This window comes from Manis javanica, chromosome X, assembly GCF_040802235.1.
Source record: "Manis javanica isolate MJ-LG chromosome X, MJ_LKY, whole genome shotgun sequence".
NCBI lineage: Eukaryota > Metazoa > Chordata > Mammalia > Pholidota > Manidae > Manis > Manis javanica.
In genome coordinates, this window is record NC_133174.1 from 111,480,755 (window position 1) to 111,493,051 (window position 12,297).

General features: G+C 41.6%; 1 protein-coding gene across 1 annotated transcript in view; it reads right to left on the reverse strand.

Moving 5' to 3' along the window:
• Positions 1-252, reverse strand: part of LOC140847393 (kelch-like protein 4) — a 210,822-nt gene extending 210,570 nt beyond the window's left edge. Inside the window, exon 1 of the mRNA XM_073227618.1 lies at positions 16-252. Within this exon, the coding sequence (XP_073083719.1) occupies positions 16-123 (108 nt within the window). The 5' untranslated portion in view covers positions 124-252. The remainder of the gene's footprint in view (positions 1-15) is intronic.
• Between the last annotated feature and the right edge of the window lie 12,045 nt (positions 253-12,297).

Consider the following 12,297-nt stretch of genomic DNA (forward strand, 5'->3'; position numbering starts at 1 on the left):
ACTAGCTCCACTCACGTTGTCGCACTGCTCCGTGCCTGCAGTTCGGCTGCAGGCGGCCGCCTTAGTGGCGGCGGCTTTGACAGCCTTGCGGCAGTTGCCGAGATACAGATCCATGGCCCCCATCAGCTCCCAGGGACCCGGGGGCTGGGGCGGCAATCCGTCTTCCTTTCCTCCTCACTCGCACCTTTCCCGCTCTAAGCCCAGATCAAGTCTGGGCCGTCAGGACAGTGGTCAACAAGGTAACGCGTTCCCCAGGCCACGCCCCCAACTATGTCGCAGGCAGAAGCGATGACGTCCTCAACACATGTCTCCCGCGCAGGCGTCGCACTCCAGGGAGGGGAGGAGGAGCCACGGCCCTCGCCTCCAGAACCTTGGGCGCATGCGCAGGACCCAAGACTCGAGGTTTAGAATCCTCAAGAGTTGGGAAAGTGGTTCCAAACGCTTGGTGTAAGAGGGCCACAGCTGAGATCCCCTTTATATATGCAACCAGCACCCACTCCTTTAAACTAAACCACAATGTATCAAGTTTTGCTAGTGGGTAGCTGGGTGTAATTCTAATCTTTCTTGGTTCCCAAGGAGCAATGTCATTTTGTGATTGGCTTGTTTCATTTAGCCTAATGCCTTCAAGGTTCATTCCTGTCATAGCATGAGGTAGGATTTATTAACTTTTTAAGGTTCAGTAATGTTCTATGATATGTATGTACCACAGTTTCTTTATCCACTCAACCATTCATGGACGTTTAGGGTGGTTATTGTGAATAGTGCCGCTATAAACATAGGTGTGCCAATGTCCCTTTTTGAGACCCTGCTTTAATTTCCTTGGATAAATACCCTGAAGTAGGATTGTTGGATCATATAGTAACCCTATTTTTAATTTTTTTGAGATCTATACTGTTTTCCGTAGAGCTTACATATTTTATAATCCCACCAATGGGGGGTAAAGGGCAAGGGGTGCAGATTTGTTGTAAGACCACCTGCCCTGTCCCCAAAGTGGGCTGGGTTGTTGTCTGTTTGCTAAAGAGTAAGTTAAGAATCTTACTTCTTGACTTCTTGGGCTGTTTATAGTTGGGATTGCTTACCAAATTAGTCTTTTGCCTAGGTTGCAGATTACTTGATTAGGACTAAAGAAGGGAAAACAGCACATAGGTACAGTTAAAAATAAGCTTGGCCTTTAACAGGCTAAAACAAATTTTACAGAATCGTGATCTAACTGATACAGTGAAGTCACAAGTTATGCTGAGATACTCTTCTTTATTTGCAGAACACTCAGACGTGCCAGGCCAAGTTGCTCCTGGCCTTTTGAGCTTTAATGATCTCACTGAAGATGTCCATCTTCCTAGTCTGGTATCTTTACCCTTAGAGAATTAGTGTGACTCTGACATTGCATAATGCTTAATGCAGAGTTTCTATACGGACTTATTTGCACATTGTTGCATTGTTTTGACTGTAATTATCCTGCTTTGCTTTTTTTCTGGAGGCCCTCACCCTACTCTGGGACCCTGCTAAACCTATGGTCCCTGTCTCACCTGCAACCTTGAACATTCAATCCATCCCTACACCCTACAGCTTTTGCCTCCTAAATAGTTCCCCCAGTTGCTGTTCCTTCTACCATTGCTCTAGTTGAGCCAGTCATCATTTCCTGTCCACACCATCATCACAGACTCCTAATATCTTTCTTCTACCTCTCCAATCCATCTTTTATTCTGTCACCAAAGTTATCTTTCTAAACTGCAAACAGATCGTGTGTTTGCCCCTGCTTCAAGCCCCCAATGCCGTCAGGAAGGCTGAAAACAAAGCACAAAGTGTTTTTGTGACTTGGTCCCTGTCTACATCTCCAAGGCACTAGTTTACCACCTCTCAAACTTGACCCTAGAGTAATACAGAGCTGGTTTTAGTTGGTCCTCTTCATACGGCCTGCTGGTTCATGACCCTGTGCCTTTGCTCCTGGTGTCCCCTCTGCCTTGCATGACTATGTCCCTTCTTTGCCTGGCTAATTCTGGGGCTTCAGCTGGAATGCATGGGATAATTGGGCTCTCTCTCCCTGAGTTTATTTTATCCTCCAGGAGGTAAGGCTATGATTCTCCATATGGTAGTCTTAGGTTCCCCAGCAGTGAAAAAGAGTAAGCCCCAAAGTGCAAACACTTTCAAGATTTTGCTAGCATCACACTGGCCAAAGCAAGGCACATGGCTAAGCCCAACGTCAATATAGGGAAAGATTAACCAAGGGCATGTATACAGAGAAGTGTTGTTCATTGGAGGTGATTAATGCAACACTACAGAATACCTGCTCATCCCTATGGCTCATGTTCCTCCTATATGCAAAATACACTTACCTCTCCCAAGATCCCGAAAGTTTCATCCAATTCTGATGTCAGCTCAAAGTGCAGGGTTTTGTTATCTACAATCATATCCAGAGGTAGCTTCTTATTTCACAGAACTATGAACTATAAAACAATTTGTGTTAATTATCTATTGCTATGCAACAAGTGACCCCTACACTTAGTGGTGTACAAAAGTACAAAATCGTTTATTACCTCTTGGCCTCTATTTCAGACAGGGTATCAGAGGGTACAGTTGTCTCTGTTTCATGATGTCTAGGGCTTCTGTTGGAAGACTTGAAGGTGGAGGCTGGAATCATCTTCAGGTTTTGTTCACTCACATGTGTGACAACTGAGGCTAGCTGTTGGCTAAGAGCCTATCTGGGGTTGTCAGGCAGAACACCCACACTTGATCTCTCCACATTGACTGGGCTTTCTCACAACTCAGCATCTACATTCCAAGGGCAAGGAGAGAGAGACAGAGAGAAATAAAAAGAGGGAGTGTGTAGGGCAAAGGAAGGGCGGGGATGGGAAGAGAGGGTAGGGAACAAAGAGAGAGCCAGGTGAAAACTATGTTGCCTTTTATGACCTAGCTTCAGAAGTCATGCAGGGTCACTTTTATGACATTTCATTTGTTGAGGCATTTACAACAGCCCACCCAGTTTCAAGGGGGAAGGAACATAGGTGCCACTGTCTTAATGGAGAGCTGACAATGTCACATTGTGAAAATAGCATGTGGGATGATCTATGTATTGGTATGGCCACCTTTGGAAAAATATGATCTGCCAGACTAGTTATCTGCATAGGCCCCCAACATATAATGCTGATACAAGGACAAGATAATGGCAATAAACACTCCCATTTGAAAAGCGAGGTACAAAGGAGGCCCTGGCCTACAACAATTCTGAAATCCATTTGGGCACATGTTACCAGGCACCTTTACTCTTGGAGAAGAGAAATCCTTCATTAGATCCTGATTACACTCTCTGGGAGTGGTTTCCTAGGCCACTGTTATGTATAGCTGTTATTTCTGTCCTCTGGCCTCTTGACTTTGTCACATGGGTCATACTTTTATATAAGAAGTGGCCTGTGTTTGCTGCTTAGTCTCTTTCTCAGCCTTCTCCGTGACCACACAAATCTGGGGACCCAGGAGAAATCTGCAAACTGGGCCATCTCAGTCCCTCTTAGATTCATTTGAACGTGTTTTGTTAGTTCAGCTCCCTTAGAAACCTTGTGGGTTTCATATGAACCTCACTTGAATCCACTCCATTGGGGGGAAGTTATACCCACAGCACTTTTTGAGACATGTTTCCTCTACTTTAGGTAGCATGTCAAGGGCTGTGGGACAATGCCCTTTGTCTATCTGAAAGGGTCTATTAGGCACAAACTCACCTCTTTCTGGGGTCTTCACAAAGGATCTTACAGTTACACTCTTAATCTTTGCTGGCTTACTAAACCTGAGTTGTGAAGTACTTTTATTTTCTGATTCAGATAATCCTGGCTTTTCTATATTTCCTCTAAAATTCTGCTTGCAAAATCTGCTAAGCTCAACCATCTCTTTCTGCACATTGTGATGTGCAGCTAAAAGTCAAATGACACTATCAATATTTTGCATGACCAGACATTTTCCTTAGCCAGGTACACAAATTCATACTTTTTTTTTCCATCTTTGCTAACTCTTTTGCTACGACACGACATGGAATACCATTTTTCCAGCCTTCTATTGCAGTTTCCTCACCACTTTTACAGCCACTATTATAGTTTGTTCACCCATTTCCCAGCCTTCACTAACAGTTTTCTTGCTGCTTTTCTAGTGCCCACCAACCACTCAGTTCCAAAGCAAATGTACCTGTTTTTGTTTGTTTGTTTACAAAAGTACCTTACTTCCAAGTACCCATTTCATTGGTTTAAGATGTTTTTGTTTATGTATGTGGGGCTTCAGCTCTGAAGGTTGGAATAGCTGGAATGTCTGGGCCCCTCTTTCCACATATTCTCTTACTGTCCTTCAGGGTTCACCCAGGAAAACAGAGCTACTATGTTTTGTGTAATAAAGAGTTTAAAAAATAGGCATTGGGCCAGACTTACATAACTTTGAAAGGAGTTTGGAAGGAGTTGAAGATCCCAGAAAGTGTCACTAAGCCACCATGTGAAGCACTGGCATGGGTGGGCAAACAGGAGCTTTCAGGGACATCTGAGAAGCGAAGCATGTTTAGTTAGTGAAGTAGGACAGTGAAGGGGGAATTGGTGGAGAGATTTTAGGGAAGCTCGAGCTACTGTTCCTGTGGGCTCACAGCTAAGAATATGTTGCTGGTCCTCGTGGAACCTATAAACAACTCAGCATGGAATCCTAAAAGCATGTTCAAGTAATCCACAGAAAGGCAAAAGAGAGAAAGTAACAAGAGACAACAGAAACAGAGCTCCAAAATATATGAAGCAGAATCTGATAGACATGAGTCAAACAATAGATAGATCCACAATTACATGTGGGGAGTTCAACACTCCTTTCTCAGTAATTGACAGACAATCAGTAAAGGGCATAGAACTGAAATACACTGTCAACCAGCTTAACCCAATTGCCTTTTACACAACACTCCACCTGACAGCAGCAAAATACATATTCTTTTCAAGTGCCATGGAATACAGGCAAAGATAGACCATATTCTGGGCCATAAAATGAATTTTAACAAGCTCACCAACATTTCAGTGATAAAGGTATGATCTTGGATGATATTATTAGTTGAACTGTATTCTCCCAAAAGATATGTTGGAAGTCCTAATCCCCAGTACCTTAGAATGTAGCAGAATATGGAAATAGGGTTGTTGCAGATGTAGTCAAGATGAGCTCATACTGGAGCTGGTTTGATGTAATGAATCAGAACTCAGGAGGAGAGAGGAAGGCACCCATATTTATAAGCAGCCCATTCTGGAGTGTCAAAGCCCAAGCAGATCAGTGAGGCTGTTTACGTAGAAGGGTGGTCTGGTAGGGGGATTCAGAGCACGAGTAGGATGAGGGGGCTAGTGATGCAGAGAACGGCATGGGATGTCAGTCTGTCTTAGTTTTCTAGGTCTGCTGTAACAAGGTACCACAAACTGCATGGCTTAAGACAACAGAAATTTATTGTCTCACAGTCTTGGAGGCTATAAATCTGAGATCGAGGAGTTGGCAGGGCCATGCTCCTTCTGAAATCTGTAGAGGAGTCCTTCCTGGACTCTGCCCAGGCAATTTTGGTGCTTCTTGGCTGGTGGCTGCATGATTCCAATCTTTGTTTTCATTGCCGTATTGAATTCTCCCGGCATGTCTCTGTCTTCACATGGTCATCTTCTTATAAAGACACCATTCATACTGAATTAGAGACCTACTCTGTAACAGCATGGCCTCACTTGGCTATATCTAAACAAGGTCACACTGTGAGGCACTGGGGCTGAGCATTTAATATACCCTTTTCTGGGGACACAAATCAACCACTGACAGTCTGCCCCTTGGTACCCCCTCACTGACGTCCACATACAAAAATGCATTCACCCATTCCAATAGTCACTAAAGTCTTAATTTATTTTAGCAGCAACTCTAAGTCCAACATCTCATCTAAATATAACCTAAATTAGGTATGGCCCATCCAGGGGTAATAATCCTCTCCAGCTGTGGAACTGTGAAACCTTGAAAACAAGTTATGTACTTCTAAGATACAGTGGTGAGACAGGCATAGGATAAGTATTTCCATTCCAAATGGAGAAACTGGAAGGATAAAAGATGTCACTGGCTTAAAGCAGTTTGCAACACAACGGGAAAATCCCATTAGGATTTATGGCTGTAGAATAATTTTCTGTGGCTGAATCCATTGGGCTCACCTCCTCAGTCTTGCGTATTGGCCTGCTCACTACCTAGAAAGAGGAGATGGAGGGGGGGAAAAGATGGAGTAGGAAGGCAAGGCAGAAACCTCCTCCGATCCACACACAAAGACAACTACAGCAAATACAACTGATGACCTGAAAGACCTCAGAACAGACCCCCTACTTCCGGTGAAGAAGAGAAGAGCACACAGAGAAGGGTTCAGTGCCAGAATCACAATCAATCTCCACAATCAGTCAGGAGCGCAGCCCTTCCCCCATCCTAGCCCAAAGGTGGGAAGAAGAGGAGTGGAGCAGGGAGAGGATAGGCCCTCAGGAACTCTGCACACCTGGCTCTGGAGATCTGCCCCAGGTACGTCAATCCATATTGCATTGGGTTTTGGTGATTAGCAGGGACTGGACACCAGGGACAGTTGGAGCCCTCTGGGAGGCTGAGACTCCAGCCACTTGTGGAGGACAGGTGCACTCTGGCAGTCCCTCGGAGACCCAAAACATAAGCGGCTGTTTGAACGATTTGCCGTCAGTGGAAGGAGTACCAGAGAGGCGAGGATTGGACAGAGCTCCCTCCACAGGAGAAAGGGCAGGTGGATCACACCTTCCCAGCCTCCCTGGGACTAAGAGTTCAGGCACTTGTGGGAGCCCCAAATACTCCATTCCCCTCACTGGCAGCTCAGCCCTGAGGTGCTTCCCTGTGCACCTGCCTGCCTGCTCAGCCCAGCAGCATCAGACTTTGCTGCCTGGCAGGCATAGGGAGGAGGCTTTCCCAGATTTCTAGGCCCTATCCCAGCCTAACTGGGGAGGCACGTGTGGGAGCCAGCTCCGAGTGCTCCTTCCTCCTTGAGGAAGGTCCAGGGTGGTGCTGCTTACCCCTCCGCAACCACATTCCCCAGAGCCGCATGACCACTCCATGCACCCTGGTAGGCCAGCGATGGCACCATCTCTTCAGGGCAGGCAGAGGGCAGCCCACCCTCAACATTGCAAGCAGAAGCACTGTTGCTCTGTTCACAAAAGGCTGGCTGAGGTGAACTGCCACCCACAGCTGACTGATCCACCACTGCTGGCAGACAGAAACACCATCAGGCGATCAGCAGACTTCTCAGCAGAAACTTTACAGGCTAGAAGTCATGAAATATTTAATGTATTGAAACAGAAGGACCTTCAACCAAGAATCCTCTACCCAGAGGATTGTCATTCAGATTTGAAGGAGAAGTTTAAAATTTCCTAGATAAATGAAGGCTGATGGAATTTACAGCCGCTAAACAGGCATTACAGGATATGTTAAAGATTCTGTAGATGGAAATGTTCTTAAGCCTAAGTAATTTTCATCAGTGAAAGTAAACCCACAGTAAGGGTACTTACAGGAAAGGAATTAAAGCAAAACAAAACATAACAAAGTGGTAAAACCAACTATACACAAAATCAGTCAAGTGACACATGCAAAAATGCAAATTATGACATCTATTACATAAAGAGTAGAGGAGGAAGATGAAAAATAAGGAAGTACTTTTAGATTGTGTTGGAAATAGAACAAGCATCAGCTTAATTAGACTGTTATGTAGTTAGGAAGCTATCCATGAACCTTATGGTAACCAGAAACTTAGAGACTATAATAAATACACAAAAAATTCAAATAGAGAAATCCAAACACAACACTAAAAAAACCATCAAATCACAAGAGAACAGTATAAGAAGGGAAGAAAGTAACAGAGAGGAAGTATAAAAACAACCAGAAAACAATTAATGAAATGACAATAAGTACATGCCTATCAACAATTACCTTAAATGTAAATGGACTGAATGCACTAACCAAAACACACAGGGGGACAGAATGTATAAAGAAACAAGACCCACCTATATGCTGCCTACAAGAGACTAATTTCAGAACCAAAGACGTACATAGACTGAAAGTGAGGGGATGGACAAAGATATTTCATGCATATAATAGGGAGAAAAAAAGCAGGAGTAGTAGTATTTATATCAGACAATATAGACTTCAAAACAAGGTGATGAGAAAAAGAAGGGCAATACATAATGATAAAGGGGTCAGTCCAATAAGAGAATATAGCATTATAAGTATCTGTGCATCTGACATAGTAGAACCTAAATATGTAAAACCAATACTTACAGAATTAAAGGGAGAGATGTACTGGAATTCATTTAAATTAGGATACTTTAACACACCACTTACATCAATAGGCAGATCGACCAGACAGAAAATAAATAAGGAAACGAAAAGACTGAACACAGCACATTATGTCTGATGGACTTAACAGATATCTACAGAGCATTCCACACAAAAGCAGCAGTATACACATTTTTCTCAAGTGTACACAGAACGTTTTCCAGAACAGATCACATACTAGACCACAAAAACATCAATGAGTTAAAAAAGACTGAAATTGTATCAAGCAGCTTTTCAGATCACAATGGTATGAAACTAGAAATAAGTTACATAAAGAAAAGAAAAAAACCCCTAAGCATATGAGGCTAAACAACGTGCTTCTAAATAATCAATGAATCAATGAACAAACCAAACAAGAAATCAACCAATACATGGAGACAAATGAAAACAAAAACACATTAATCCAAAATATGTGGGATGCTGCAAAAGCAAGTCTAAGAGGGATGTAAATAGCAATACAGGCCTACCTCAAGAAACAAGAACACTCCCAAAATAAACACACTAAACTCACAATTAAAGAGCTAGTAGAAGAACAAAGGAAACCGAAAGTTAGTAGGAGGGACATAATAAAGATCAAACAGAAATAAGTAAAATAGAGAAGAATACAACAAGAGAAAAAAAATCAATGTAACCAAGAGCAGGTTTTTGAGAAAATAAATATAATAAACAAGCCCCTAACACAACTTATCAAGAAAAGAAGTGAGAGTACACAAATAAACAAAATCAGAAACAAAAAAGGAATAGTCACAACAGATAACACAAAATACAAAGAATTATTAGAGAATTCTATGAAAAATCATATGCCTATAAATTGGACAACCTAGATGAAATGGACAACTTGCTAGAAAAATACAACCTTCCAAGTTTGACCCAAGGAGAAACAGAAAATCTGAACAGACCAATTACCAGTAATGAAATTTAATTTGAAATAAAGAAACTCCAAACAAACAAGCAGCCATGACCAGATGGCTCTACAGCTCAATTCTACCAAACATTTAAGGAATAGCTAATGCCCATCCTTCATAAAGTACTCCAAAAAGTAGAAGAGGAGGGAATACTTCCAAACTCATTCTATGAAGCTGGTATCACTCTAATACCAAAAGCCACACAAAGATACTACGAAAAAGGAAAATTTTAGACTTATATCCCTGATGAACATAGATGCAAAAATCCTCAACAAAATATTAGCAAGCCAAATTCAAAAACACATCAACAGAATCATCCATCATAACCAGGTGAGATTTATTCCAGGTATGCAAGGATGGCACAATATTCATAAAGCAAACAATGTCATACATCATATTAACAAAAGAAGGATAAAAACTACATGATCATCTCAATATATTCTAAAAAGCAATTGACAAAATTCTACATCCATTCATTATAAAAACTCCCCCGAAAATGGGTATAGAGGGTACACACCTCAACATAATAAAGGCCATGTATGATCAACCCACAGCTAACATCACACTCAATGGGGAAAAGCTGAAAGCTTTTCCTACATGATCAGGAACAAGACAAGGATGTCCACTCTCACCACTTTTCTTCAACATAGTGCTGGAAGTCTGAGCCACAGCAATCAGACAAGATAAAGAGGAAAAATGCATCCAAATTGGTAAGGAAGTAGGTAAACTGTCACTATTTGCAGATTACATGATGTTATGTATAGAAAACCTAAGGACTTCACCAAAAAAAAAAACTATTAAAACTGAAAACTAGATTCAGCAAAGTTGCAGGATACAGAATCAATATTCAGAAATGTGGTGCATTCCTATATACTATCAGTGAACTAGTAGAAAGAGGAATCAAGAAAATAATTCCATTTGCAATTGCATCAAAAACTATGAAATGCCTAGGGATAAACCTGGCCAAGGCGATGAACAACCTGTATTCTGAAAACTATAAGACACTCATGAGAGAAACTAAAGAAGGTACAAATAAATGCTTGTGGATGGGAAGAATTAATATTGTCAAAATGGCCATCCTGCCCAAAGCAATTTACAGATTCCATGCAATCCCTATGAAAATACCAATTGTATTTTTCAATGAACTTGAGAAAATAATCCTAAAATCATTTGGAAAAGCAAAAGACTCTAAATAGCCAAAGCCATCCTGTGAAAGAAGAAAAAAGCTCGGGGATTGTGCTCCCTCAGTTTAAGCTATACTACAAAGCTACAATGATCAAAACAGTATGACACTGGCACAAGAACAGACCCATAGATCAATGGATCAAAATAGAGAGGCCAGATATATTCCCACACATATATGGTCAATAAATGTATGATAAGGAAGCCATAAATATGCAATGGGGAAAAGACACCTTCTTCAATAACTGGTGCTGGGAAACCTGGACAATTACATGTAAGAGAATGAAACTGAATTACTCTCTAATCCCATACACAAGTGTAAACTCAAAATGGATTAAAGACCAAAATGTAAGACATGACACCATAAAATTCTTAGAAGAAAGCATAGGCAAAAATCTCTTGAACATAAGCGTAAGCAATTTTTTTCTGGATACATCTCCTAGGGCAAGGGAAACAAAATAAAAATGAACAAGTGGGACTACCTCAAACTAAAATAATTCTGTACAGAAAAGGACACCATCAGCGTAACAAAAAGGCAACCTATGGTATGGAAGAATATATTTATAAACTATTTGTGTGATGAGGGGTTAACATCCAAAATATATAAAGAACTCATATGCATCAGCACCAAACAAACAAACACACCAACAAACATATCACCCAATTAAAAAATGGGCAGAGGACCTCAACAGACATTTGTGCAAAGAAAAAATAAGGCGGTGAACAGGCACATGGAACGATGCTCCACACTGCTAATCATCGGGGGAATGCCAATCAAACCATGATGAGCTGTCACCTCACACAAGTTAGAATGGCCACTATCCAAAAGGCAAGAAATAAAAAGTGTTGGTGAGGATTTGGAGAGAGGGAACCCTCATACACAGAAGAGGAATGTAAACTGGTTCAGCCACTGTGGAAAGCAATATGGAGGTTCCTCAGAAAATTAAAAATAGAAATACCATTTGACCCGGGAATTCCACTCCTAGGAATTTACCCAAAGAATACAAGTTCTCAGATTCAAAAGGACATATGCACCCCTATGTTTATTGCAGGCCTATTTACAATAGCCAAGATATGGGAGCAACCTAAGTGTCCATCAGTCGATGAAGGGATAAAGAAGAGGTGGTACATATACACGATGGAATATTATTCAGCCGTAAAAAATAAATCCTGGCATTTGCAACAACATGGGTGGACCTGGAAGGCATTATACTAAGTGAAATAAGCCAGGCAGAGAAAGACAAATGCCATATGATTTCACTTATTTGTGGAATATGAAACAAAATAAAATAAAATAAAATGAACAAAATAGCAGTAGACTCATAGACACTGAGAAGTTACTGGTGGTTGCTATAGGGGAGTGGTTGGGGTGAGTGGGTAGGGAGGTTGAGGGGAATAAAAGGGCACAAAAATTCTCAATCATAATGTAGGTTGGTCAAGGCTATGGTAGTACGGCATGGAGAATATAGCCAATGATTCTGTAACATCTTCCTATGTTGACAGACAGTAACTGCACTAGTACGGGTGAGGATTTAGTAATATGTTTAACTGCTGAACCATTGTGTTGTGTACTTGAAACCAATATAAGTTTGTATATCAATGATACTTCAATGAAAAAAAGGAAAGATGGTCTGGTCCTCTGGCCCTGGGGGGCCCTCAACACTGGACAACAGCCCAGGCCCCCTGAGGTCTGGGTAGAGGTCCTTCCCCCTGAGCCCTTTTCTGCAAGTTTCAAAATAGAAACTAAGAAAAATACTCTGAACAAATATGGCAAATGTTGAAATTCTAGAGACCTGGGAGGCATATTTTCAGGTGTTCACTGTAATATCTCTAGTTTTCTAACTCACTATAGAATTCCAAA